This window comes from Apteryx mantelli, chromosome 18 (assembly GCF_036417845.1).
Source record: "Apteryx mantelli isolate bAptMan1 chromosome 18, bAptMan1.hap1, whole genome shotgun sequence".
In the NCBI taxonomy this organism is placed as follows: Eukaryota; Metazoa; Chordata; class Aves; order Apterygiformes; family Apterygidae; genus Apteryx; species Apteryx mantelli.
In genome coordinates, this window is record NC_089995.1 from 17,334,512 (window position 1) to 17,362,475 (window position 27,964).

Below are 27,964 nucleotides of genomic sequence, written 5' to 3' on the forward strand. Positions count from 1 at the left end.
GAGGGCTGCGTTCGCCTGCCACGCCGGGAGGAGAGGGGCTCCGCGCTGGCCGCCGCGTTCGCATCCCCCCCTTCGGCGTTAGAGCAGAGGGGCCTGATCCCAGGGCACCGGCTTCTCGCTCCCTGCCTCTCCTTAGCCACCAAATCCTGGGCAGGTCGTTCTCCTCCCCTGTCTCCCTTTGCCAGTCTTTAAATGGGAAGTATCTAGAGAGCAAAGCTGACTTGGGTTTAACTAATGCCATAACTCCCCCAGGTTGGTTAGGCAAAAAGGAGAATGATGAAATTCCACATCTGTCATTAAAAAAATGGCACAAATGTGCACAGGAGCAAACAGCAAAGCAAGGAACGAATAAATCAAAGCGTGTTTTCGCATCTGTGTTCACTCAGCATGTGTATTGGTTGCTCAACACCATTGCATTTAACATGAGATGGGATTCACGTTCCAGGGAAACAAGGAAACCAGAAGTAATCCTTTCTTCTGCAGTGCCATGATACTTCCTTTGCATAAATATGTATCATGCAATGGTCAGAAAATTCATGCCCTGTGTCAGCTGTGCAATTAAAAGGCTAATGCAAAATCTTCTGTGTCCCGAGGCCAAGTGTAGGTCAGAAGAAAGATAACTTTAAATTAAGCTATGTAATAGTCCAGAAAAATGTTATGGTCTAGACCATCTTTCAGTGACCTTAGCAGCTAAATTAGCAACTGTTACCTTCCTAGTCTAAGAATTAAAGCCTTCACATCACGTATTAACCTCTCATTAATGTTTAAAGGGACACTCAGGTTATTTTCTGAACATGACATTTTCTTAGAAATATAATGTGAAAGGGAAGATATCCTTTGCTTTTATGCAGCATTCCTTGTGCAAAATATAATGCACTGACTGTCCGAAAAAGTAGAAAGAAACTTCCTAAAGGAAGGCTTAAGGCCATGGTTGAGGGACTCGCGCAGAGCTGTTCCCGGCTAGGAGCAGCGGAGCTGCCGCAGGACCGGGGAACCCAGTGCTGACAGAGGCTTGGGGTTTTACTGCTGATGCTGGCGCCCGACAGGGGTTTAACGCCTTTGGTGAAATCTTGGCACGGCCAAATACCCGCTGAGGCTCCTCCAGCCCCTTCGTGCCGCCTGGATCCGGGGTGACCATCCCGCGCGGTGACGCCCGGGGACGCCGCCTGCTCCGCGTCTCTGAGCTCCTTGCTCTTCCCGCCCGTGTTTGTGCTTCGCCAAGAATCACCTCCCCTTTCCGTGCCAGGGCTGCGGCCAGCCTGGGAATTGCCCGAGGTGGGACCTGGGCTGGGTCCGCTGATGAAGTCTTCAGCCTTCGCTAAAGTCACAGCACAGAGCAAAACCCAGGGTCCGTCTGCCTGCAAGGCCAGGGAGAGGGAGAGGGTGTAGTGGGCCTCCTTTTTATCCTCTTTTCCTCCAGTAAAGACAGCTGGTTTGAATTTTTACCCTTTTCTCCAGACAGGGGAAAGAGAAATGGAGGGTGCATCTAGCGAACATCAAAAGCAGCGTGGCACGTAACCGTGCAGGACGCGTGCATGAGAGCACCGCGGAGCCCGAGGCCCGTCCAAAGCCGCGAGACGCAGGCGAGCGAGGCTCCTGCGAGCTGCCCGCTGTCCCGGCGCCGCTCGGGGAGCGCAGGTGGATCGTCCTTCCCGAGCAGAAACGTTGGTCTGCGGTTTCACGTCTGCTTTGGACGACCAGGCTGTGCACCGTGGCGCCCAGTCTGCCTCGCTGGCGCTCGCCCGGCTCGTACGGAAACGGGGCCAGAGCCCGCCCGTAGCGTGCGTTTTATTCCTACAATGAAACGGAGCCTGGCGGCCCGTCAGACTATAAATAGTCCGGGCACGGAAAGGATAGAGCCGTCAGACCTGGCTAATCTGCGCTGGGTTGAGCCGCGCGATGCCCAGCCTCTGCGAGGCTTAAAGCGACAGCGGTCCGCCGGCATCCCGCCTGCCTTCTGGCTCCGGAGAAAAGGGTTTCGGATCGAACGCGTTCGATCCCTTTGCATCAGCAAGCACTCGGCATTATTTCCACGCCGGAGGGGAACCACTTCCCCACAACGCTTGACCAAGCACCTGAAAAATATTGCTAATCTGTCTTTAAATGCTCAGCTATGCACAAAAAAAAATAAACCCGGACAGCCAAAATCCGGGGGCGGCTGGAAGTTTAGCGCCTTGTCTCCATCCATCTGGCTCGGGAACGGCTCCCGGTGGCGGGCGAAGCCGTTTCCATGCATCCTCTTCAGTCTCTGGTACCCCCGCCCTTCTTTTAGCCTAGCAAAAAGCCAGCGCCAAATGATTCGCGATCATTCGAGAAAGCGGAGGCTCCCGTCCGAAGGGCTGGTGCCCACGCAGCGCCCGTGCCGTGCCGAGAGCAGCCGCACCGGCTCCCGCTCCATATCGCCCCGACCCTGCAGCCCCCTGCTTATCTAAGCTCTGCTAAAATTCGCATAATAAATGAGATTTTATTTTATTTTTTTCCTCCAGGGCCCCGCGCAGGGTGCTTGGCAGAAGGAGCAATCCGCCGTGTCTGTAATTTGTATGTAACTGGGCTGTAACCCCCCCCCGAGCCGCCTGTCTGAATTTGCCTTCTCGCCGGGGGTGTTTTATTTCCGCGAGTAACGCGTTCAGCTCACCGAGCTGTTGCATTTTTGCTTCTGTAAAATGCACGGGGGCTCGGCTGGAAGGCGGGTTTTTGGCAGGGCGGGCGGCAGCCACGGGGGATGCCCGACGCCGCAGCTTCCCAGACGCCCCGCTCTCGCCGACGGGGACGACGCAGAACCGGCAGCGAACCGTCTCCGGGCCTGGACCCCGGAAAATCAGCCTGCACAACAGATGACCTCTCTGAGCATCTCCCCGGGGCAAAAGCTGTTGTTTTCCTCCTTCTTGCCTTTCAAAGCATTAGAGATATTTGCCTTGAAAAGAAGAAACGCGGGGCCTGGTGCTGTTTTCTGCGTCCCCCCGTGCAGCAGGCATCGGCCCAGCAGTCACGGGGTTCGGGGAGACGTTGCCCTGCAGCGGGCAGCCTCAGGGAAGGGACGACGGCTGCTGGTTTCCGTCTGTGCACCGTCAGGGTTTGAGCCCCCTGCACACCCGTCCTGCCTTTGCACCCCGACGTTGCAGCGGTTATAAATCACTGTCTGCCCAAACCGGTCAAGGTCAAAAAAACCCAAGGAACCGGCCGCCACGGCTCTTCTGCGCGATGCTCGTCGTGTGGCATTCCGAGTGCCGCTGCTGGGGATGCGGGGAAGGAATTCACATTTAAGTAAAATATCGGCTGTGAGGAGATGGATCTCCGGGTGTAGCGCCCAGGGGATTTTAGTGCATATTCACGCTGGTGTTCGGGGGGCTCCTCGAGGGGGGCAGCCTTGCCGGCTCATCTCGCACCCGGCGGCAGGGAGCACCGGGAAAGGAGCAGGGGAGAAGCGGGGAACGGTCCGAGGTCCTGCAGCAGCACACGCTGATCCCGCTAAACTGCAGCCGGAGGTTTAAAAATAAACTTAGGCGGCGATACCGAGATCCCCAAGCCCTCCAGCAGCCCGGCCAGCTGGGGACGGTGTCCGGCACCGTCCCCCTCGCCATGGCCCCGGGCGAATCGCTCCTGCAGAAGGAGGCAGGAGTCCCGAGGGCAGGCCGGCTCACCCGGAGCCTGCTCCGCCCGGAACGCCGAGCGCGGGCCGCTAGACCACTGCGCTCAGCCGGCCCTGGGAGCTTATCGCTCCCGCAGAAGCCTAACGTCCTGCCCCTCTGGGCACGTGCCCACGTCCAGCGCCGGAGCTCCTCGTCTAAACTCCGGTTTCCCCTGACGGCTTTAACTCCTTCTCCGCTCTTCACCTTCCCCTTTGCTGTTATGATTTTGCTGCTCTATTTCCTCGCGCCCCCCCGAGACACGGTTGACAAAAAGAGGCTGCACAGAAGAGCGTCACGCCGCTCCAGCTGACGCGCCACCGATCCGAGGAGCAGCCAAGACAGACACTCTGCAAAATCTTCCTTAACTTGAGGCAAGGGGAATATCGGCATCTCGGCTGCATTTCTTTAAGGACACCAGGCAGCGTGGGTGCCTGGGCGAGCGGTGGGCTCCTTATTCCTTATTAAACCATGGCCATGGAGCTAAAAGAGCCCTGGCTGCCCATATCTTCTGATCACTGTAGGTGAAGGGCTCTTAATGGAAGTATCTGGCTAAGAACATAAGCTTCAGCTGCATCCAGAGGGAGAAATTAATGAGCAAATTCACTGCTGAACTCACCCTCGCCAAAGCCTATGGAATACATTAGCCGTTGATGTGTTTTCATGCTTTGTATCACCAACTGGTAGCCAAATCGCACCTTCTCCTCCTATAAAGGAGGCACTGGCCTAAGAGTTTGCTGTAGAAAGGTAAATCCCGATCAGCTCCTCGGCTGGTTTCTGCAAGATAATTCTCCGATTCGCCTGGACAAGCACATCGCTTCGCTCATTAGACACAACCGTTGAACCAGTTCCTTCCGCGCGCCGCCCTTCGACCCGAAGGCTTGGTCAAGGAACAGGCGGGTCGACAGTCAGGAACTTGCTTGCGTAGCCGAATTCCCCCTAACAACACCTTTACAACAGCAAGGTGTAGTGGCCCCCTTCCTAATTCTGCCTGCAACTGGCCAGACATCTCCCAGCATTTTTGGAGGGGGTTAAATAGACGCCCCTGCGGGACGAGCGAAAGCAAGTCGCACTCGCGGCGTTGACTTTCCGTTGCGCCACCTTGGACGCTCTGAGCCTCTTCACCGCTTTCCCCAAATTGGAGGCGTAGGTTTCGGGAGAGCAAATTGAGCAGCCTGTGACTCCTGATAGCCTCCCCTCGGAAAGGGGCGTTTCTGCAAAGCGGCCGCTCGCCCCCCCTCGCGCCGCCTGCGCGGCTCCGCGTCGAGGCTGGTTTTTATCCGTAGGTGGCGGCAGCTGCCTGCGCCGAGTCGGGAACCTGCCGCTGGGCGACAGCCCCGGGCAGCCCCGCAGCGCCGGGGGGGGGGACAGGGCTGGACCCCGCCGCCCTCCAGCAACAACGGCAGGTCGCTTTTTAATGCCCTCTGCGCCACGCGCCACGAGCAAAGCTCACGAGCCCGGCTCCGTGTCGCGGGAAGGACCCGGCGATTCGTTTTGAAGAAGCTCTGCCGGAGCCGCTGGCTCGTGTTTGCAAGCCGCTTAATTCGGAAAGAAGAGCTATTTTTTTCCACTGAGAGCCTGGCGGCCCGTCCTTCCCGTTGGGGTCCAAAAGGAGAGAAATTTAACGCAGCGTTTTGGCCGGAGGAAGGGAGAACATCGCTCCTTCGGGACGGGGCTCGGCCGTGCCGCTGCCCCGCGACGTCCCGCCGGCGCCGCTCAGCCCTGCGCCCTTTGCTGCCTCCCGGGTGGTTTTGCCAAGGACACGATGTTGTGCGTAAAGCTGTGTCCCAACCGCGCACACGACCAGCAGGTCACGCGAGCCGGTTGCCAGCTGTAACACGGAGCCCAGAGAGGCAGATTAAAAAAAAAAAAAACAAAAAACAGAGAAACGTTGTTCAAAAGCAAACTGTAAAGAGAGTCGCAGTAAACTCAGAAGCACTAATCTGAGGAAAATCAAAGCAAAAATCCATCCAAATCTTGTCGTCCACCTGCTTTTAAAATGATTGATTCTTGATCGATACAGATGGAATTTGTCTTCTCCTCCACGTACCCACACAGACTTTGCCCTAGGAAACCAAATTCCCATCCTCAGCTCCATAAATCCTCCCTGGCTACTCTGCAGCACCCAAATTTTAGGCTTTCCACTTTTTTCCTTCTGGGGCAGATATATTTCTCGAGACCCAGGCACCAAGGCTCTCTGTGCCTTGCAGTTCGGGGCTTGGACGGATGCTTCCGGCATTTTAGCGGTATTTTATTTATTTATACAGTGTATCGTACTGGTGTCCAAGCGTCGAGGAGCTGTGCTTCAGCGCTGGTGGTGCCTAGGCCTTGTTGCAGGCTTTTTTCTTCTCAAATAAAGCTTTCTTACTTAAAACTGATGCAGCCGAGGCAGTCCAGTATCCCTTCAAGCTTTATTTATTTATTTTTGACTAATTTTAAATGTGGTTGGATTAGGTATATTTTGCTTGAAATTTTTAAAATCTTTTTCTCCCACAAAGTTTCAAATAGTGAACCGTGTTAGGGGATTTTTTTTTTGTCTTTTTTTTTTCCTCAGTCCTGCAGAGCAAGTGTTTCAGAAGAAAGGCTTTCTTGGCTCTCTCTTAATGCCACGTTATATAAAACGGGCATCAGAGAGCATGTTTATTGTTGACACTGTATTTTCACTAAATATTAACAAAGTACCGAAACAGCATCACGTATTTAAATTCTTAAACTTTGTAGGGATGGCGATATCTTTAGGCTGCATTTTAACATTTAAATACGAAATGTTAAAGTTTTAATTTTTTTTGTATATGTGTGTATATAGATAGATTTATGTGTATACATGTATGTATATAGGTATATATGTGTGTATATATATACATGTATATATGTTTTTCTTTTTCTTTTCCTTCCTCCTGTTTTGGCTGGGACGAGGGCAACCCCAGCAAACTGTGCATGGGGGGGGGGGGATGCCCCCAGCGAGAGATTTTTGCTGTTTTTTTTGCACTAATGCCGCTCCTTGCGAGCCACCCCGCGGGTGCTCGGCGCTGCGCCCACGCCCCGCGCGACTGGGAGCGGGCACAGGGGGCGGGGTCCCGCCGTCCCGCCCTTCCCGGGGAAGGGGCGGAGCCTCGCGTCCCGGAGCCCCATTGGCTGCGTCGCGCTGCGTGGGCGGGGCCCGATAGGATATAAAGGGTGGGGCGGGGGCGGGGCTAAGAGCATCGCGTCGCGGGCCGTGCGGAGCGGACGCGCACGCCAGCGCTCCCCGGGCGGCGCCGCCGCCGCCGAGGGCCCCGCGGCCCTAGCGCCGCCGCCTCGTTCCCACCCAGGTGCGCGGGGGGCCGGGGCGCTGCTTGGGGGTGCTCGGCGCTGCAGGCTGTGCGCGGCGCTGCACACGGTACTGGGCGCTGTTGGGGTTGCTCGGCGCTGCTCACACTACTGGGCGTTGCCAGAGGTGCTCGGTGCTGCACAGGGTGCTGGGGACTCTTGGGGGTGCTCGGTGCTGCACACGGTGCTCGGCGCTGCACACGGTGCTGGCGGTGCTCGGCTCAGCACGCTGTGCTGGACGCCATTCGTGGTGCTTGGCGCTGCACATCTGGCCCTTGCAATGCAGGCAGCGCCGTGCACGTTCCCGGGAGCAGGAGCATCCACTGCCTCTTCCCCTCCACGTGGAGGTTCGATTGCGTGTGGGTGGCTCCGCACCGAGCGGGCCTTCGGGGCACCCCGAGGTGGGGACTCTTGTCCTGCTGCCGTTCGCGCGGCTCAGGGCGCCCAACAGGTCCGGGGGTTTGGCCTGGCCTTGGCTGCCCTTGGGGTTAGGACCGGCCTCGCCGCAGGCTCCCTTAGCGGGGGACGAGCCTGTGCCTCAGTTCCATACCTGCCTTAAGGCCAGCGCTGCCGGTGTGCTCATGGCACGGGGGGGGTCCAGGTGGGGACACAGGTGCGTGGAAGGCACTGAGCAGCAGGAAACCCCCAAAGTGGGTGAGCAGTAGGGAGAGCGAAGCCCCCTCTGGAGCAGGGGAGAAGCTTTGGCTGCTTCTGGGCCGGATGGGGTCGTAGGGTGAGACCCGAGAAAAGTCGGTGGTTTTGCACTGAAGGTGCTTTATACCGGGACAGTCCCTACGTGCAGATCCGGTGCACGCTGCCGGCGCAGGCCGGGCCTTTCCGGGTGCCGGAGACGAGTCCGGCAGGGCACCGAGCCTCGCCAGGGCGCCGGCGGGCAGCAGGCTGTCCCCCGTCGCTCGAGTTTGCTGCGTATTTCAACCCCAAAGCAAGCCCTGGCGCGAGCGCTGGGGGCTCGGAGGAGCCCAGCACCGAAATATTGCTTGCACGGTCCTGCCTGCAACCGTGCATCCATGCAACCCGGTTCCCCGGGTCTGAAATGTCTCAGTGCTTGCTCGGAGGTTAGGAAAGCGGCAGCCCGGGGTACGGGAAGGTCTCGGAGGAGAGCTGCGAGCAGCAAGCCCCAGCGTTGCAGGCTGCTCGCACCGGAGCCGCGGGTCGTCCGCAGGCTCGGGGCGATACATAGCGGCTTCCCCGCGTCCGGGGCTGATCGCCCCCCTAAATGCCAGCGGATATCGAGGGCCTCGCAAGGGAATTGCCGCCCGGGGACGTGTGCTCGGGCGTCACGCCACGCACGGAGGCCCCGCACGCTTACGCAATGTCGTTCGGAGATTTCACAACTCCGGGTTGTTGATGCAGCAAAAGTGACTGCGCTCCTGCAGGGAGGCCGAACACCCGCGCCCGGTTCGGGAAGGAGGCGCTCGCGGCCGCGCCGGGTCTCCCTCCTCTGCGCCGGCGGCTGTTTTTGCGGGAATTAGTTTGGCTCAGCATGTAGCTCTGCGCTGGAGCTCTCCGGCTGTGGATTTAAACTGCAAGCCGCCCTGTAAGTATTAGGCTCTGTGCACAGCGCAGCAAAGATCACAGATACCGGACCTCTTGCAGGAGGAGCAGGCTGCTGCTGTCCAAACCGTCTTGCAGCTTTCTTGTGCTGCTGCAGCCCGGGGGCGGTGGGTTTTTGCCGGGTCCGTGCCGAAGCGAGCGGGCGCAGCCTTGACCGCTGTCCCTTCTCTTGCAGGTTTTAGATCGGCGCCAGCCCCGAGCCCGGGAACATGGCAGCAATCCCGTCGAGCGGCTCGCTCATGGCGACGCACAACTACTACCGAAGTAAGAGCGATGGTTTTGGTACCGGGGGGGGATGCCGAGCTGGCGCCGTGCGGGGCCGGTTTGCACTGCCGGGCTCCTTGGAGGTGTTGCTGCTGCCCCGAGGAGGCTGGGCGCAGGCCGGTGCTCTTGGTCCCGCGGGGGCCGGTGGCTCTGCTGCCCGTCACCTTTGCAGGGGTCTCGCCCAGCCCCGGGCCCCTTGCGGAGGTTGGGGGTGCGGGGAGGGGACGGCTGAAAACGCAGCTGCACCGTCGCTGGGGGAACGAGGGCTGCGGAGAGGCTGCAGAACCAGTCTGGGGATCGGTGGCCACTAGTGCCTCTCTGGTGGAGGGGGGGGGGGGAATGAGACCTTCTGCTTTAACGAGTCTCCGAAACCGGAAGGAAGTAAAATACTCCCCGCGAGCTGGAATTGCTAACAGGCTTTCGGCGGTCGGGCTGAAACTGCGTGGATCCGCAGATTACGTGCGGGAATCGGCATCCTCTCGGCCTTGGGGCATCGCTAGTGGCTTCCCAAGGGTTGCATGCAAACGCAAGGCCGCTGAGCGACGTCCTTGGAGTGGAAGTGTTTTTTCCTGCGCTCGTTTCCTTTTCTAGTATCTCGCCAGTGTTTCCTTCCTAGTGTTTTTATCGGCTTGGCGTTAAAGCTAGGCAAATATTGGAGCTGGTGACGGGAGCAAGCGGTGTGCCCGGGGCTGGCCGCAGCACGCCGTGCGTCGGGTCCCGCGGCGGCGGGAGGTGCCGAGGGCTGGGGGCGGCTCTGACGGCCCCGCTCTCGCCCCCAGGGCGCCTGAGTTCAACGTCGAGCAGCAGCTCCTGCGGCAGCTCGGACTACGCCGGGGAGGTCATCCCGCACCCGCCGGGTAAGTGCCACTGCCGCCACCGCGGCGCTTTCTCCGAGCGGGAGCTCCGGAGGCCGTTCTCCCGCGGATGCCTTCGGTTTAAGGGGCTGCGATGAGCTGCCTCCCCTAGAGATCATAGCAGGAACGTCCTGCGTTTAAATATCCCCGGGGGTTACACAAAAGCACTGATGGAGGTGCCAAGCGCCTTATTGCATCTTGCATTTCCAATGAATTACAAATCTTACCCAACCTGACGTGTCCAACGCGACCGGAGCGGTGCCCGGGGCGCGCGGGTCGAGCTGATGCCTGCCTGCCCGGTCCCGCGCTCTCTCCCAGGTCTCCCCAAGTCGGACCCCGGTCACTGGTGGGCCAGCTTCTTCTTCGGGAAGACGACTCACCCCGCCATGACGACGGTGTCGGAGTCGCCGGAGCGGTGAGTGGGGCTCCGGTCTGTCCCGACCGCGGGGCTCGGGAATGCAGCCGGCCGAGCGGCTGCTCCCGCGGGGTTTCGGCTGGATGCTGGAGGCGGGTGACCGCCGAGCCCCGCCGACCCTGCGCCCGCTCTGTCTTGCAGCCTGGGAGCCGTGCCGGTGGCCGGCGGCGGGCCGGCCTGCGGCGCGGCGCCGGGAGCCGGGAGGAAGCGCCACGCCAGCGAGCCCAGCCAGCCCCGCGCCGGACCCTCGGCGTGAGCAGGCCGCCGCCGCGTTCCCACCTCCGTGGAGCAGGCGGCTGCTCTAGGTCACCGCCGCCGCCTTTGGAGAAAAAGCAAGAAAAACCAAAAAAAAAAACCCAAACCCTCCTACACCAGCCTTTTTACTGTTTTTTAATGCTGCGTTCTTTCCGTGCAGCCTCGGTAATGCGTTTGTTTACTTGTGCAAGGGCAACTAATAAACTCGAGCAGCCTTTTCAAACGCTGTGGGCTGTTCTGCGTCGGGCGCTGTGGGGGCCAGGCCGCTTCCTCGGGGGGCGATGCAAACCCCGGCTCTGGCCGTCCACCCTCCGGCCGCAGATCCTTCTGCCGGCGCTTGCCCTGTGCTGAGAGGGATTTTCTCCGGGAGGTGAACGCGTCTGAGCAGGACGGCGCGAGCGTGACTGGCGGTGCCCGGGTGTGTTTTGCATGGGTGCTGTGGCTGCAAGCAAGAGGAGGTTGCAGCGCCAGGATGCTGCAGGCGCCTGCTCCCGCGCCTGCCCTGGCGCCTTGGTGCCGGCATTGGCCCGGAGCACGGCGGTCCGACGTGCCGCACGGAGCAGCTGTGGGGCTGCTTTTGCCCTGCGTTTGTGCAGCCCTTCTGCCACGCTGCCTTGTCACCGGAGGGTGCTGACGGTGCCGGGGGGTGGTTTAGCATGTGACACCTGATAAAGCACCAAGCAAACAAGAACCTGCCGGTCCCCTGCGTGCAAGAGGGGCAAGGTCCCCGTTCACGCGGCAGGCAAACAAACCCCGGGCACCAGTAGATTTAAGGATGCAGATGCCTGCGGGTGACGGGAGGCCGGGGGTCACCCGGCAGCGCTGAGCGGTGACTTTGCACCCATGACATCATGCCGGGGCAGCAAAGGGCAGAGTTGTGCATTAATGCAGCTCCCATCAGGCTGCTTTTCCAGCCCGAGGGCGGCAGTGGTTCTGCTTTTGCCTGCGTTGCAAATGCCTCCCGGGTCACTTTGAGCTTTGCAGCTCTTTTCTGCTAGCAAAAATGCCTTCTGCAAGCTTTGCCCCGAGATGTGGGTGTCCTGCATGTGGGTCTGCGCTGCTAAGGCGCCTGGGCAGCGCTGGCACCGCCGCTCTGGCCCAAATTCTCTCATTTTTTAGCGAAAGGCTGCCTATGCAGTTTGCAAAACTTGCCCCTGTTTTAGCACAGCAACAGGACTCCCCAGCTTCGCTTAATCCTCCCACGTGCCGAGACAGGGCCGAGGCCGAGACGATGCCAACCCGGAGCCCGGGGGGAGCCAGCAGCAGGCTCCCGGCGCCCTGTGCTGCTTTTTCGCTCAGGTCCTTCGTCACGGCCCCTTGTGCCGCAGGATGGGAGCGAAGCAGCGGCTTTTATCTGCTGTTGATTCCTAGCAGAAAGTCCCCGGTTTTGCAGGCACAGGTATTTTTTTAGGGGCCTGTAGGCATAGGAGACACACATTAAAACGCGGAAGCGGAAAGCTGAAGTCAGTGTTGCTGTATTTGCGCGATTGCCGACAGGCAGGCTAAGCGCTGTTGATCCGGGCGCCCCGTTTTTAGACTCGGCCCCTTCCCCGGCCTGCCCTGCTCGTGGGCAAGCGCCAAGGCCCCGGCTCGTCCTGCTGCTCCCGCTCCTTGCAGGGGGGGTGACACGTTAGGCGAATGCACGAAAAATTAGCTCATGTCTCCCGCTTTATTACTTTTCAAGGTACCATGCAGCGGGGAGGTTGGGCCCCGTGCGCGTGCAGCGCCGGCGCGGCGGCGGCGAGCCCCCGCGGGACACCCGCCTGCCGGGGAGGCGTTGCGGAGGCGCCCGCGGCTGCCATGGAAATGGCCCGAAAGCGGCGGCCAGCTGCCTCCGGGGGAGCTTCCCCCCCCCCGGCTCGCAGCTCCTGCCTCCCGCCGCCGCGGTGCCCGGCTGCGCTGGTTAACTCGCGTATTTGGGCAAAAAGGGCTGGTGCTTTCTGCTCGGTCTCGGCCGCGGCTGCAGCGCTCGAGCCGCCCCTTCGCCGCAGGAGGAGCTCTCGCAGACGGTGCAACCCTCGCTTCGATTTCCTGCGTCTTGTCGCTTCGGGATTATTTTTTTTTTTGTCTTCCAGAAGCTCCGCTTCCTCCCAGCCCTTTGCAAAGGCCAGCGTTAAAAATAGCCCCCAGCTATGCAGCTGAAACACTCTGCGTGAGACTGACGCTGTTTTCTAATGTCAGCGGGCCAAGTTTAATCCGCAAGCAGGGCACAGATGAGCCTGAAACCAGGGCGTGGAAATGCCTCTGAGAGCACGTGTTTGCCAGAGCCAGTGCGGGAACAGTCTCCTAAAAGGCCTCGTGCTGCTCGCCCGGAGGCTGGATCACGGGAAGAGCCTGGGATCGCGGCGGGGGCCAATTTTTTTCATTACATCTAGCTTCAGCTTGCAATCCCTGTGCTTGGTGCTGGTGCACGAGTTGCTGCCGCGGAGCTGAGCTGCCTTTTCCAGCTTGCATATCCGCTGGCACGGCGAGGCGAGATGCTCGCGTGGCCGCCGGCCAGGCTGCTCCTCCTCCAAACCCAGTGCCTGGGATGGGGGGGAGCGCCCGCAGCTGGGACATGGCACGGAGGCCTCCCAAAACGCTGCCGGGGTGTCCCGGGAGCACAAGGTGACACACGGTCCTATCGTCTCCCTCGGTGCTGGGGCGGTGCAAATACAGAATATTCCCTTTGCCCCCAAGCAGCTTGGGCCTTATTTTGCCCAACTGGGTCAAAAATGGGCTCAATCTCTGCGCTCTTGATGCAGCAATTCGGAAAGCATCGGAGCGGGGGGGGGGGGGGGATCCCACCAGTGATGCTGAACCAGAGCCCGTCGTGGCGGGCAGCCGGTGCCTCCAAGCAGCCCCGCTCCCGCGCTGAGCTCCCGAAACGGGGCCGGAGGTTTGCTGGCCCCCGACGTGCTCTGGGCACGAGCGCTGAGCCAGCCGGAGGGCGCCTCGGGCGGACGCACTCTCCTCGCCGTCCCGTCCCCTCCTTCTGTCCGTGGCAGAATTTGCGGCATTTCTGAGCCTCGCAAGCTGGAGCCCTGCCCAGGCTGAAATCGTTTGAAGAGGGGGGGAAAAAAATCAACCCCCCCCCCCCAAATCGCTGTTTTAAAAAGCAAGTGATGATTTGGAGAAACGCCAGAAAATGCCAGCCTCTGCATGCTGGCAGGGAGCGGAGATGTTGCAGTATTCCTGAGCCAGCCACCCTGCATGGTCGCCCCACGCTGTGCTGTGACCCCACGCTGCACCGTCACCCCCCCCGCACACATCCTTTGCCTCCCTCTGAATTTTTAGCACCATCTGGTGGTGCTAAATTTGCTGTCCTTCCTACAGCAGCAGGCCTGTCTTGCATGCAACGGTCATGTCCAAGCCACTTCTCGGCACGCATAGTGTCGGTCACCTGCCGGCGCTGCTGAGGGCTCCAGTTCCTCGTCAGAGGAGAGCTGGGATGTGCCTACGTGTGTGCACGGCGCTGCAGCACGCTCTTGGTCGGGCACTTGACCAGGCTGCGAAATGCTTTGCCAGATGAGGGTTTCCCATTGCAGCTGTGCCCAAGCACTGGGGCAAAACCAAGCTGAGCAGGTGCCTCAGCGGCCTTTGCCCACGTACATGTCCCACCAGCAAGAGCTGCCAGGGCTCTCCACAACCCCTGGGCAAGAACCAGGTTCCTCCAGGCCACATCACCTCATCTATTTTCGATGTCCGCCTCGGGCCAGGATGTTGCATGCCCTAGAAATATGCCTGTCTGCACTGAGCAGAAAGGGAGTCCAGGCAATGAGCCCCAACAGAGATACTTCCATTTCAGCCCTTTGAAACGAGATCTCCCCGGGGTGCGAACCCCCTGGGTGAGGCTCCTGGCTCGGGGACCTTCCAGGGCTGCCCATGCCCATGGCTCCTCCTGGCGTCCCCATGGGGCTCCACAACCAACTACCGAACACCCCGACCCCTTGGAGCCACCACGAGCAGCAGCTACTGGCAAAACTTATTTGCCTTTCCCTATATTTGAGGTTTTGTTTTAAAAGAGGGTAAAAACTCCAGCAGGAACCTGTGGAAAACCTCCCAGCCTTCCCGAGACAGCTTGTCGAAGAAAACACGGGCATCCGCCTAAATAGTTGAAACAAGAAATAGACTTTTTAGCTCGTCACACCCCCGCTATGCTTGAAATAGCCACAAGGTGGTGGCAAAGACAAGGCGCTGGAGCAGAGCTGCCCCTAAGGCAGGGCTCCCGCTGGGGCGAGCTGGCTGCGTGGGGCAGTTCGGGGCAGGGAGCTGCTGCTGCAGAGGCTTTAGCGGACGGGGAAGAGGCGATCGACAGAGGCACCTGAGGGTTTCATGCACACTTGGATGAATGGAGACGACAGAGGAAGAAAGACGGTGGTGTCTGTGTGGTTGCACAAGTGGGACTTGTTGCAAATTATGGCGTTCAGGACACGGAGGAGAGAGAATACGGAGCAGATCAGAGACTCCTCCACTACCCAAACCAGTGCAATGCCTTGAGAGGCCTCAAGGACCAGCCAGCGACTGTGACAACGTACGGGAGCATGACGAGGGCTGCATGCGGTATATGGATGGCTGCACACACGTTTATTGATAAATACACCGGACACACACTATAAGTAAATCAAGCAGAGCCGCAAATGGACACAAACTGCAAACCTTCACTTTGGGTATGGTGAGTGGCAGACGAACTCCCACCCTACTGGCTAAAGGAAGATGTAAACTCTCAATGATGCCTTTGCTAACACGCTGCTTTTCAAGACTGCTGCTCAGCCAGGCGACAGCAGGAGTTCTCCAAAACTCATTGCATTTTCCCTCAGTCACCTCCCCGCATCCTCACCAAGAAGGACCATGGGCTCTTTCCAGAGATGTGTATTCCTTGGAGCCATGTCTGAAGGCAAACCAGAAGGAGGGAGCCATTTGGCAAGAGCTGGCCTGTAGGTGATTTTGGAAGAAGGGTGGTGGAAGCAGGTTACCCTCAGGAGAGAGAACTGAGCACCCGTCTGTAAATGAGGCCGAGTCTCTCGCGCAGCGTGAAGAAAGTGGGCCGTTCCTCCGTGTTGCCGTTCCAGCACTCCAGCATGATGATGTATATCTCAGGAGGGCAGGTGCTTGGCCGGGGAAGACGGTAGCCCCTGGTGATTTGCCGTACGGTTTCTTGGTTCGTCATTCCTGCAAGAAAAGAGAAGATTCCCCTAACTCTTCATACCACTGACCTATCCCCAAAGGATACCCTGCCAGTATATCTGGAAAGGGCCAGGATGCCAGCCAGCATTGACATGAAAGATGTCTCTCTTCTTTGCCGTTGAGGCTGATACAGAAGATGCAGTTGGAGGTCAGGCAGCCCTCAGCACCCCGCACTCCCACCAGCCCCTTCTGCAAGCAGTGAAAATCGTTCTGGGCAGTTACCGAAGCAGCTTCCAGGATGGGCAGTAATTTTCTCATGCTCCAGAAGCTGCTTCCACATCAATTACAGATGGGGAAGAGCCAATACAACAAGGCCTTCATGACCTGCTGTATTTCAGCACGTCAGGGAGCCACCGGCAAGCTGCCTGGTGTGAGGAGGTGAGCAGTGTAGGAGGTGGCACAGCAGCTCCCCAGCCTGCTCGGGAAGGTGGAAGGGACCCATCAGCCCTACCTTCATACGGGATCTGCCCATATGTGAAGACTTCGTAAAGCAGAATCCCATAGGACCAAACATCGGACTTCAAGGAGTAGGTGCGGTAGTTCGCTGCCTCCGGGGCTGTCCACTTCACCGGGATTTTGGTGCTGCTGCTGGTGGAATAAATATCATCCTGGAAAGAAAGGGGAGATGGGTCTTGAGGGCTGTGAACACAGCTGCTTCCTCTGGAAAAGCCGCGGGTGAAAGCTGGGGCCTGGTGTGCATTTAGCCTTTCGATGCCAGCGCTCACTGGGATGAGAGCCGGTGGTGTGGACCTGCCGCCTTGCCCATGGTGCACGATGGGGAAGGGGGAGCAGCCAGGGAAGGCTGCGGCCGGCTGCAGCTCTCGCTGCTGTACCAAAGCGGTCCAGGACAGCTCCATGGTGTTGGGTGATGAGAAGGACCTGCAGTTTCCCACTGACTGACCTTAAGGAGCCGGGCGAGTCCAAAATCAGCGATTTTGCAGGTGAGTTCATCCCCCACCAGGATGTTTCTGGCTGCCAAGTCCCGGTGAACAATGTGCTTCTCTTCCAGGTACCTCATCCCATCTGCCACTTGGCAGGCGATGTTGACCAGGTGGGAGGTGCCCAGGGACTTCCCTTCAGGACCTGTTAACCCAGGAGATCCATGTGTTTAAGGCAATCTAGCAATACCTATTTTAGGTGCTCTAGTGCCTTCTGGTTTGGAAAGAGACCCAGTGCAGGCAACGCGGGGAAAACTGTTGTGGAGGAATATGTAAAACCTGTGCTATGTGTCTCCACTGCGCTGAACTGAACTTGAATTTGAGGTCCTTCCTAATTGTCTTTACTGTGATGTGTGTGAAATTCAGCACGTCCCAAGTGCTGCTCAGCAACTGGACTTGGGTGAGCAACCTGGGTTGCAATGAGGAAGCAGATGTCTTTAACTAGTTCAAAGCTAAAGGTGACCTTCTGCCATGCCTAGGTTCAACCTGGCAGCCCGGCCTCTCAACCTGTCCTACCTGTGAGCTCCTGCTCCTCCAACACCAAATACTGCTGGAACCCTAACCAAAAATTAGGTCAAGTTACTTAGTGCAGGGGAGGAGAGGGGGGGGTTGTATGCAGTAGAAAAACAGGTCTTGGTGGGAGCTGTTTGTCTTGTTTCCCTTCGAGACTGATTACCCGGTCAGGCATGAAAGAAAAGAAAGGAGTAGAAAAATAAATACCAGAAGCATGTTCTTCTTTGCACTGTTACAGGGCGGACTCACCAGGCGGTGAGTGGAGGCCTGCCCTGTTATCAGTTCTGCACGTGAACAAAAATATGTTGCCTGTCCACAGCAAGATTCGGCAACGCCATTCAGAACAGAGGCAGCGTTCCCCAAACAAGCCGGAAGCGCTGCTGTGTGCTGCTGAGAGCTGACAGCCCGCTCCCCGGTTAAGAAGGTGGGGTGAAAGCTCCCATCAGCACAGCTGGGCTCTGAAATGGCTGATACGGACCTAACCTGGCCCACGCAGGAACTGCGGGTCACCGAAGACCATCTCCACCAAGCGCCTGCGGATTGCTCTGCATTAGCACTGGCCTAAACAAGGCTGAAACCAGGCTCAATCTCTCTTATGGTCTTCATCTGGGTTCGTAGGGCTATTCTGGGGTGTGGAAAGCCCCCGCCGAGCATGGGCACTTAGAGAGTAATGATGTTGCCTCCGGAGGACCTCTCCCAGCTCCCTGCCGGTGCTGGTACTCACTGTTGAGGTAGCTGTGGAGGTTGCCCTTCCGCATGAGTTCGGTGATGATGTACACCGGCTCGTCCACCGAGCACACGGCGTGGAGCTGGATTAGCTTCTCGTGCCTCAGGCGCTTCAGGTTCTGAATCTCCTTGGTGAAATCTTCTGCCTTCATGTCAGCTGGGGAAGAAAGCCAGCGCAGCCCTTGTGAGGGATTTTTTCTCACCCAGATGCTGGGAGCTCAGCATCTCCCGTCTGGGATGAGGACCTCTTCCCCCCCCCCCACAGGCCACCCTTGTTTTCAGGGACCATATCTGCACACCCTGCTTCTCAGATCCAAGCACCCAAGAGATGTTTTCCGCAGGGCTTTGAATGCCACTTTCAGGATCATATGGTCTCGTCAGGGACAAGTCACCCGTTTATCACAAGCCCACTGAACAGAGTCATTTTATAAAGGTGCCAGTCCAGGTTTAGGTGGGTCCATACAAATAGTCCAGTGGCTATTTGTCAGGTCCTACCACAATTTGCTTAATAAATAAGATGGTGACAAAGAGGGATATGAAAGAAAAGGGGGTGATGCAGCAGTGAACAAGAGACCGAGTAGGCCATCATTAACATTTACTGCCTCCTCCTCCTCCGCACACCTTTTATGATCTTGATGGCCACTGGCACTGTGTTCCTCCACAGTCCTTCCCACACCTCTCCGAAGTAGCCTTCGCCCAGCTTCCTCCTCAGGGTGAATTCCCAGCGTGGACGCTCCCATCCGTCTCTCTCGGGTGGCGTCTGCGTGAAACGAGCATTGCACACTCAGACCGTCCAGCTAGGCAGTACCTGACTGCGAGACCCCGGACAAGCTTTTGGTGTCCGCCAAGGCCCAGGTGTCACGCAGGAGTGACCAGAGCATGGTGCTCCACCACTTGAGTGGCACTTGCATTGCAAGGTGCGCACCTCCTTCCCCTCGGCTAAAATTTTCATTCGGGGCACATGAGACATGGGGAACCCTCTGCAGTGGCCACTTGTTGGAAACATCTCAGAGCCGAGAGTGCACAGAGGAAGAGCTTTTGGAGGCTATGTGAAATATCAGGAATTTGGGCAACCTTAGCTTTTTCTTGGGGAAAATTTGGACCATGTAAGAAGCACAAAGGCAAAGCAGATGTTGCTGCAATGGAGCTTTTGCTTGAAAGTCGCCCACCTGAGAGAGGCCATTTCATCTGCCTCTGCAAGCCAGGGGAGCTGGTTAAAACTTGGCTTTGCCATTCAGGCGAGATTCAAGTTATAATTCATTCCACATCAGCCACCAAAGATAGCTGTTCTCCATTCCCCATAGACACGTGCTTCCACCAATTAAAAAAAAAAAATTAAATAAATACTGTTGCAGGTTATGGCTGATTTAGACTCCAATTCTTTAAGTGTTTCTTTTATTATGCCTTTCAATTTCACTTTTGAATTATTCACATGTTTAATTATTATTTCTAAAAGTCCTAATTGGTGAATGGAATTCTAATCAGGAAGTGAGTTGGCAATTTGGGATTAATACTCTAATTGGATTTATGTGTGCTACATTAATTGGCATAAAAAGTATATAAAAGCAGTGTATTCTTATTATACTGTAGGATAAATTTGGAAGCTCAAGTATTTCCAGAATCGAAGGGATCTGTAACAAAATGGTTTCCAGTCTTTGATACGGAGCAAACATTTCAGAAACGCCCATGCACTTTGGCCTGAAAAGGACAACGGGCCCGAAAGCCAGGAGCAGAGAGTTGCCCCAACTCTTTAAACACCGTGCCCAGCCTTAGCACGGCTGATTAAAGGAAAAGCTGGCAGTTTTACTAACAAACAGTGCGTTTTAACTTTCAGTTCAAGAAAGAGCAAATCTCAGATGGATAGATTAATTAGAGTCCCATTTCTTGTAAAAAAATATCAAATGATTTTCATCTTCTTTTAGGACAGAGTCCGTACCCCCCCCCCTCTTTTTTTTTTAATAAGGGAGAACCAAAGTGCTCCCAATTTTGCATTTCGAGTTTTCCCTCCTTTCTCTTTAGCTGGGCATCCTTGAAGAAGAAGGGAAAAAAAAAAAAATTGCCACCTGCCGATTTAAATCTAGCAGCAAACGCGCGCGACTAAGCGCAGCTAAGGGGGGGCCGCGCGGGCGGGGGGGCCGAGGGCGCCGCGGGCTGGCGCACGCACCGCCGGCGCGCAGGGCTGCAGCAGCGGGCTGCGCAGCGCCGTCCAGTCGGCCGCGTAGAAGGCGACGAGCTGCTCCATGCTGGCGAACGGCCGCCCCTTCTGGAGGTGCAGGCGCCCGCCGGCGCTGCGGCCGATGCGGAAGTGGCTGACGCTGGCGTGGCGGCGCACTGCGGAGAGGAGCACAGCGGAGACGGCTCAGGGCTCGTGCCGTGCCCCCGCTCCTTCCTCGCCCCCGTCCCCGTCCCCGGGCAGCGGGAGGCTTTTTCAGCGAGCCGGACTAATCCGGCCCGCGGAGGCGACGCTTTGTTAGGGGAGGTGATGGATAACGCAGCACCGAAGCGAAGTGCTCGGAGAGCGGCTGAGCTCTCGGCCGCATCCCCGAGTGGTGCGCCGCGGCTCCGGGAGGGTTACGGGCTGGACGCGGGATTTGCTGTGAATTTCTCCGGCCTGTTTTCACGCAGATAACGGTACTGGCCGGTCTGCAAATCCATGCGCTTAGAGCGGCGTCGGCAAGAGCAGCTCGGACCCTGCTAAGGTGGCGCGGCAGCATGTTTTTAGGCAATCTGCGGCTGACCAAAGCCCCCCCCCCCCCCCCCCAAAGGGCAATCTGGGGAGCCCGTGCTACCGAGCTGCCACTAAGGCGCTCCGCGTTGCTCACGGCGTGAGAGCAAGGTGCTTCCCTCCGCCACAGCAATTCGGTGATCCCTATCCGCGTGCAACAGCATCTCTGAGCTTCCCACGCGCTTTCAGCAAGCAGTTAATTCGTTTTAACAAGATGCTGCAAAACCCTCTAAGCACCGTTCCATGTTTTCCCCCCTCGTGTTGGCTGAACCCGGAGCTGCTCCTAAGGCATCGTCCGGTTCCTTTTCCTTTGCTCATTTTCTCCGGGTAAATGGCAGCAAATTACCTGAGAGGGCGTATTCGCCCTTGCTGCTCTCGCTGTCCCGCACGAGGAAGGAGCCGTGCTGGTTGGGAGGCGAGAGGAGGAGCTGCTCGGCTTCGCTGCGGCTGATCTTGCTGAAATACCAGCTGCGAAGGGAGAGCGGAGGCCGGTCAGAGCTGGCGAGTCCGGGGACGGGTCGTGGCCGTGGGAAGCACCCGCGCGGGGAAGGGGAAAGATGCAGCAACACCCCAGGGAAAATCCCCTGGAGCCGCCGTACCGGCGTTCCCGTGCCGGAGCCCCTTGCCAGCCCCGGTGCTCGGGGACGGTGCATTTACTGGGTTTTGCCTGCACGTGTGGCCTCTTATTGCAGCTGGCTGAGTGCAAACCATTGCCTCGTTTTTTTTTCTAATGAGAGGGGCCAGCCCCGCCGTTCGTTAGACGCGAGCGACCGCGGCTGGCACAGGTCTGGCTCCTCGCTAAGACCTGCTCCACCTGCCCGCTGCAAAATCTCAGGAGCAGGGTCAAGGACCTTCATTTGCCATCGAACAACCACGTGAGGATGAGCCCTGGGGCTCCTGAAGCCATCGCTGTAGGTGATCGAGCCCATGTCCACTACGGGAGGGGAAAGACAAGGAGCCGGGCTGCCCGCCTGGGCAGGGAAGGGCGGATGGGGCGCAGGGAGAGGCTCCCCGGGGCGGTGGCAAGGCACAGTCACCGTTGACTCAAGCTGGCCAGATCTCAGCCCGTCCCGGAGCAGCTGCCGCGAGCGCCGAGCCCGTGGGCGCCAGTTTGCAGCACCGAAGGAGCAGGAGGCAGCAGCAGCGTGCGCCCAGGACACCCGGCCCCAGCAGCATTGGCCAACGGCGAGGGAAGGAAGGGGACGGAGCGTTGCTGGTGCTGCTCCCAGGGGCTGCACCCAAGCGTCCTACCAAGATGCTAGCAAATATGGACACGCGAGCGGTTCTCCGCACTCCACAGCCTGGCGCTTCCCCTCTTTGACCTGCGGCTCATGGACGCAACCAAATTCCTGGCTACGAGCAAATCTCGTCAAGGAAAACCTTTGCTTGGACCTGCCTTCTCCCACTGCGGACATGGGCAGCTCCAGCCCGGGGCACCAGCGGAGCCACGCGGCCGAGCCGGCCGAAGTCACCTCCCACGTCTCGTCAGTGCCGGGATCTGCCACCGGATCCCCGACGAGAAAGGGCAGGTTCGGTTGCTCAGCCCTGACGCCAGCGTGACACACACACGAGCGCTGGGAAGGAGCCCGGTTTCATTCAGCCCCAGCAGCCTAACGTGGGCTGGGACATCAGGTTTCGTCACCAGCCGGGATCACTAATTTCTAAGAAGCTGCGCAGGAAATTATATGTGATGGAGTTACTGCAGCTTAATAAAGTATCATGCAGCGCCGAGCGGCGGCTCCGGAGCGTCTGCGGGCGCCCAGCTCATGCCGGTTGGGAAGCGGCGCATCTCCCCTCGCCTGCCTGCGGGGCGCAGGGGGCTGTGCAGGGGAGTGCATGCACACACACACACACACGCACACACACACACGCACGTGCACAAACCCACCAGGCTATTTTGTGCCGTGGAAATGCAGCCGTCAGCCAAACCCCCCCCCTCCCCGGGTTGTGCAGGCTGCACCGGGTGCTGCCAGCCCTGTTGCAACTCGCCTGCATCTGCCCTACTCTGATACGCCCCCCCCCCCCCGCCCGGCTGCAATATCTCAGCCGCTGCCCCCCGGCCTCGGGGGCGAGCAGGCAGGTCGCGGGGAGCGGGGCAGCCGCACGGCGACGGCTTCCGCCCCGTCTGCGGCGCCCGAGCAGCCCGGCGTGACTCAGGGCCGCGCGGGGGGACGAACGGGAGCGTCCCGGGGCGCTTCGCCCGGCGTGTTGGGGCCGGGCGGCGCGGATGTGTGTGGGGGGGAGGCTGCCTCGTGTAACCCCGAGCCCAGGCGTTCCCCAGCCCAGGAAGGGCTGCGGCTTTAACCCAAGCTCCACGGAAGGCATCGTCCTGCTCTGCTGCCTCCCCCTAACCCGGGGCAGGAGGGAGAGGAGCCGGAGAGCGGCCGGTTTATTCGGCGCAGCTAGGAACAAGCTGCACCAGCAACGTCCCCCCGTAGCCATATCGGTGCGACCCGCCGCGCCGTGTCCCCGCGCTATGCCTGCGCCCGCGCAAAGGTGATGGGCGCGGGGGGACCGGCAACACCGGCACGCTGCACCTTTGCTCACCGTAGCAGCTCTCCGCACCCCACGCGCGATGCGTTACGGGAGCTGGAAAGCTTCACCACCCCGAGATGCCGAGGGAAAGGCAGGACTCTGCTCAGTCCCACCACAGCCAGTGGCAAAAGCAAGTTAGAAACCCAGGGAAAGGTCAATCCGACGCTCCCGGCTGGAGCAAGCGGAGGAGAGCGGTGCCCTTGCCGCCCCCCTCCCCGGAAGGGGCCGCGGCTGCAGCGCTGCTGTTGCAAACCCACCTTCCCCGCGCGAACACGCGCCGGAGCCGAGCCCGGGTACTTACGGCCGGCGAGCGGAGGTTCCCTGGCTGAGGTTGGCCACGTAAGTGGCAGGGACGTAACCCGTGGCCGCTTCCCCCAGCAGCCTCCTGGCTAAGACATACTCGCCCTCTTCTTTGAGGACGCGCAGTTTGTCCCCTGCCTTTACGCTCAGTTCGTCCGCGCTCCGGGCTGTGAAAGCGTATAAAGCAATAAAGAGAGAGGACTTTGGGATGAGGCAAACGGAGGTCGGCTCGGAGTGCAGCGAAACAGAATCGGAACCAAAATACCCCAGGGAGCAGGTATCCAGGTTGGAACGGGGCCGGAGTTTGTTCCAGAAAGACGTCAGGAAAGTCAAGCGCTTGCGGACAAACTGCTCCATCGCCGCTGCGAGCGGAGCCCGGCGCCCGCGCCTACACGGCGGGACGCGTCGAGGCCGGGCAGAGGGGCGGCTGCGCGGGCATGGCCCCACCGCGGCGCCCGCCCCGGCGGCCTCGCGGCTCAGGCTTCCCGGCGCTGGGACCTTCCCATTGCTGAAAGTGAAACTAGCTGATCGGGTGGGACGGGTTTGCAGGCGGGAGGCACCCGCTCAGACCTGCCGGCACATCTGGCGGGACGGCCACAGCTGGAAGCTGCTCCCTTGCGTAAGGCTGGCTGCGCTCGGAGGAGGAGGAAGGAGCTTTTTTTTTTTTTTTTTTTCCTTTAATTACTATTTTAAAGCGTGCTCTCATGCTCGTTACTGGAGCACCGGTAAACGCAGCTCTCTGTTCTTTAAGCAGCTCTTGTGACAAGTGGCAGACTCCAGTTAATAATCTTGATCGCACTTGTGTGGGAGGGTACTTTTTTTTTTTCCGTAGGAAAATAATTGCATCCGCAAATATGCAAGAGTTAAAACAGAGTAGGGAAATAACCCAGAAGAGCTTTGAAGTGGTTCGCAGATCTGCTGCTTGGCCGTCGACACGTGGCGCAGAGCCCTTGCACACAAGCCCACCCGCCTGGCGCTGGGGGCCGAGCGGAGCCAGACTCCCAACCATCCCGGTCACGCTCCGGCGCGGCCGCTCTGCAAACACCCTGCTAGAAGCCAGCACATCGGGTCAAACCCAAGTGTCCGCCGAAGGACGGAGATTTACACCTCGTGTCTGGGATACGCAGCGTGAGCTGCCTCGAGATTGCTGCCCAAGTGAGAAAATCGCAGTTCCAGCCGGCGCCCACGTGCCCCCCGTGCGAGTTTTGTCCCTTAGCTGTTCCCATCTCGTTGGCGGGAGGTTTTTGGCTGGCAATCCTTGGTGTGATCTACTCCCCCAGGAACTCAGCTCCTCTGCTCGAGCCTAGACTGTGATCCTCCTCCTCTGTGACTGCCTGTGCAGCTGACTTTGGGTGCACAGTCTGGTTTTGAAAGAGCCTCTTTAAAGAAAGAGGAGAAATTTATTGTACTGGCCTAGGCTGAGGGCTACTATTTATGTCCCTCAAACAGCCTTTTCCCTCCCATGTGGGTGGGCACCCAGACACTCTACTGCTGTACAACTAACTTTGGGAAGCTTTTTTTTGATGAAAAACCCTCTTTAGGATGCCAGATTGGCAAACCATCCTGGATCTAGTATTTGCAGAAAGGCATTTTTGTTAGAGCAAATAAAATCATGGACGTGGAAGATGCTGCATGGTATACGAAGAACGAGCTGGTCCAGTGCCTGGGTGAACAGCCGGGGGCCTGCCGCAGGCCGCTTCCTGGGTGTCCCGCGATGGCCAAACAAGCTGCAAAACACAGATCTGAACATTTGGGTCTGGAATTGGCTTGTTGCCCACCCTTCTCCGGCACAGGAGGAGAAGCACGCAGCGCTCCAGGAGGGCACGCTGCCATCGCTGCACAGGAGGGAAGTGGGAAAGGGTGCAGGGAGTCTTTGACAAAATATTCTGCTGCCTACATACCAGAAAGTAGCACTTGGATATATGGAGAATTCCCCCGGGGTCTTCCCCCACCTGCCCAGCACACAGCCTTGCTCTTGGTGTTGTGCACCAATGTTTAATTTCTGCATGTATTTTTTCTCACTTTTAGCTTGGCTATAGGAATAGAGGGTGGGGGGCATCAGAGCTTGCAACACATGGGGAAAAGGTGGAGGACACCCACTCCTGATGTATTCCTGCAGCACTTCTGACAAGTCTACTCCTCACGTCATGCTCCATCAGGAGGAAAATGGCCTGCTTGCTTATGCGTTTAGGGAGATTATCTGATTAGATCAAGCACAGAAAGTTTATACCTTGCTAGTTTGAATGGGGACTTGGTAAACTTGCGGTTTGCAGAAGGAGACTGGAGGCTGATTTACCTTTATTGACCTTTGCCAGATTAGATTCTCTAGTGGTACAAGCGATAGACAAGTGCAGCTGATTTATAACACGCAAGGCTTTGGATCTTGATTTGCACCTAAATGAAAGAGCACCTGAAAATGACAGACATCCCTGAGGACTAAATACTGCCGCTGAGCTGAACCTACCAGACATGCATAACACACGCTCATTGCTGCAAACTCGTAGCTATACGGCACACGCACACACAGCTCAGAATCCCACGCCAGGAAATAGTTGCTAAATCACAGTTTTTTTCTAGTATCTTTTTATTTTCCTATTAAGTTCCAGGAGCATTCCTGCTGCTTTGAATCCCTTTGGAACTGTAACACACCTTAAAAAAAAAAAGAAAAAGAAAAGAAAAGAAGAAAAGAAGGGGTATGCTCATAAAAGTTTCTGATTCTTGCACCATAGGAAGGAAGGAGGAAGGACACAGGAAGAGAAAGTGAAACAAAAGAAGGCACGGTCTAATGGATCAAGTATTTCTCTTAGTCCCTGCGACTGGCTTGCACTGATGTATTAAAATCCAACCTGCCCACAGATTTTGGGCTATGGTAGATACACAGGGACTTTGGTTCTAGCACCACTAAAAAGCACCTCCAAAGAGCAACAAAACCATAACATCTGTTCAGTAAAGCTGGTTACACAGTCCTGGTTCAGTTGCAGAGCACCTGGGAGCAATAAACACAAACAGCGCTGTGCATTCCTCAGTGTGTCAAATACTGCACACAGTGTTCTCCCGTACTAACTGACGGAAACCAGCAGCTCCCCTCCATTAATGAGAGAGCCCATTACATTTAATTATCTGAGGTTCTGTTTCAGGTCCTGTTATGTTCACACTCTAAATACATCTTCCAGCTATGAGCCTTTTGGGAGAAAGAAGAGGAGAAACATAAATCCAATTAAAAACCCCAAAGGGTAGAAATTTGGAGAATGCAGTTCATCTTTAGGAAAAAGCTTCTCAGCGCTGGGCACGTAACGGTAGATTCACTCACACGGTAATATAATTGAGGATGCTCCACTCGTTATCAAATGACTGGCAAAGCACAGTGGCTGACCTCAGCAACGCGGGCCACCACGCTCTTCTGTTTCTGACATCCCGTTTGGAGGCACCCAAACAGCCGGGAGATTCTCGAGGCGTTGGGTTCATCTCGTTGCTGCTGGCATGAACTGCAAGCCCAGCTAACAGTGCTCTCCAGGGCCCTGCGGTTGTTCTTGCTCTTTTTGCTGGCATAAGAGGATGGCTGGGGGTTTGTCTGGGGTTTTATGTTTGTTTAATTTTTTTAAACCACAGTAAGATTTCTCCAGGGGCTTCCTGGCACCAAAACTTGGAGATAGCATATCTGAGAAAGATTTTGCCTCATAATAAATTGTTTAGCCTGGGTGCCATGGGACATTGCAGACAAGAGGTGGTGGATGATGACAGCATTGCATGGGAAAAAGAGAAGAGTGGAATGGTGGCACTAAAGCAGCTTCAATTATCTTCCACTTCCTGTGCTGGGAACTATGGTAGAAAGTGGCATCTTGACAGACTGCTAGTCTGTCACCATTAAACGGGGCAGCGCCGAGGGAGAGCCTATTCCCTGGAGCCTGGCGAGTGTAGAAGCAGGCTGAGGGGGCTCATAAACAGTCAGTGCAGAGGGTTCGGTACAGGCAGAAGTACAGTCGTCCTGGGACAGGGAGCCATACAGGAGGTGTGAGAGGAGGCAGAGCATTGCTGGGTCTTGCAGGCTGCTGTTTTGGAGCCCTTTAGGCGTGGATTGGACTGATCGGCGGAGAGCAGGAGCGCAGGTCATGGGGCACCTGAAACGGCACAGGAAAGCAAACAAGCTGTGTTGGAGAGAGTTTGAGGTAGAGACTGCTGTTTGTACAGCGTCTGGCAGGTCTGGGGCATGTGTGACTGCAGCATGAAAATAGTAATAGCCCTTTAGAAATCAAAGAGATACTTTTGAAAGGCTCTGTGAACCCTCCAGTACTCTTCAAGGATCTGCAAAACATGACAAGGAAAAGCTAATTCGCAAGTGTCATACTGCATACAACCATACCATGGTTGTAAAATTTCTAAAGGGGATTGCTATTCCCTCAGGAAGCCTGCAAGGACCCACAAATCAAATCAGACTGGAAACCAGTACGGTGAGTCTACAGGCTTCCCCCTCTGCTTTCCACCGAGATTATCTGGGCAAACCAGCCTTTGTTTGCCCTCACCACCTGTAACCTGACTTCCAGAGGATGCTCCTTACAGCACAGACTGCCCGGCAGAACAGCACTTCTGCATAACTCGCCTTCTCTTGTCCCTGGAGTAGCCATTTGTGACACATAAAAGCTATTAAACACCTCCTCCAGACTGGCAGGTGCCAGCAAGTTGTTCACCCACTCTTTCAAGGCTGCAGAGACATCCATGGAAACCAGGGTTAAAGGAGCTCATTCCGTTTCCCCATTGCCCCTAGA

General features: G+C 57.3%; 3 protein-coding genes across 4 annotated transcripts in view; 1 reads left to right on the plus strand and 2 right to left on the minus strand.

Annotated features, from left to right (window-relative positions):
• The first annotated feature begins 6,828 nt into the window (after nt 1–6,828).
• On the plus strand, nt 6,829–10,521 carry PPDPF (pancreatic progenitor cell differentiation and proliferation factor). Of its 2 annotated transcripts, none has more exons than XM_067307619.1 (5): nt 6,829–6,937; nt 8,686–8,774; nt 9,554–9,631; nt 9,947–10,043; nt 10,185–10,521. In XM_067307619.1, the coding sequence occupies exons 2-5, from the start codon at nt 8,720–8,722 to the stop codon at nt 10,297–10,299; spliced, it is 345 nt and encodes a 114-aa protein (XP_067163720.1). In that variant the 5' UTR covers nt 6,829–6,937; nt 8,686–8,719; the 3' UTR covers nt 10,300–10,521. The 2 variants fall into 2 exon arrangements, with proteins under 2 accessions (XP_067163720.1, XP_067163721.1); XM_067307620.1 differs by lacking the exon at nt 6,829–6,937 and adding an exon at nt 8,397–8,493.
• A 4,324-nt stretch (nt 10,522–14,845) lies between these two features.
• Nucleotides 14,846–23,558, minus strand: LOC106482533 (tyrosine-protein kinase Srms-like). Its single transcript, XM_067307443.1, has 8 exons — nt 23,203–23,558; nt 20,713–20,834; nt 19,806–19,972; nt 18,263–18,401; nt 17,640–17,798; nt 16,366–16,547; nt 15,916–16,072; nt 14,846–15,449 (listed from the first exon to the last, which is right to left on the minus strand). The coding sequence occupies exons 1-8, from the start codon at nt 23,556–23,558 to the stop codon at nt 15,256–15,258; spliced, it is 1,476 nt and encodes a 491-aa protein (XP_067163544.1). The 3' UTR covers nt 14,846–15,255.
• A 1,934-nt stretch (nt 23,559–25,492) lies between these two features.
• The window catches only part of LOC106482531 (peroxidasin homolog), a 47,873-nt gene continuing 45,401 nt past the window's right edge, over nt 25,493–27,964 (minus strand). The window contains exon 23 of the mRNA XM_013940124.2: nt 25,493–27,319. The gene's annotated coding sequence lies outside the window, so the exon portion shown is untranslated. The remainder of the gene's footprint in view (nt 27,320–27,964) is intronic.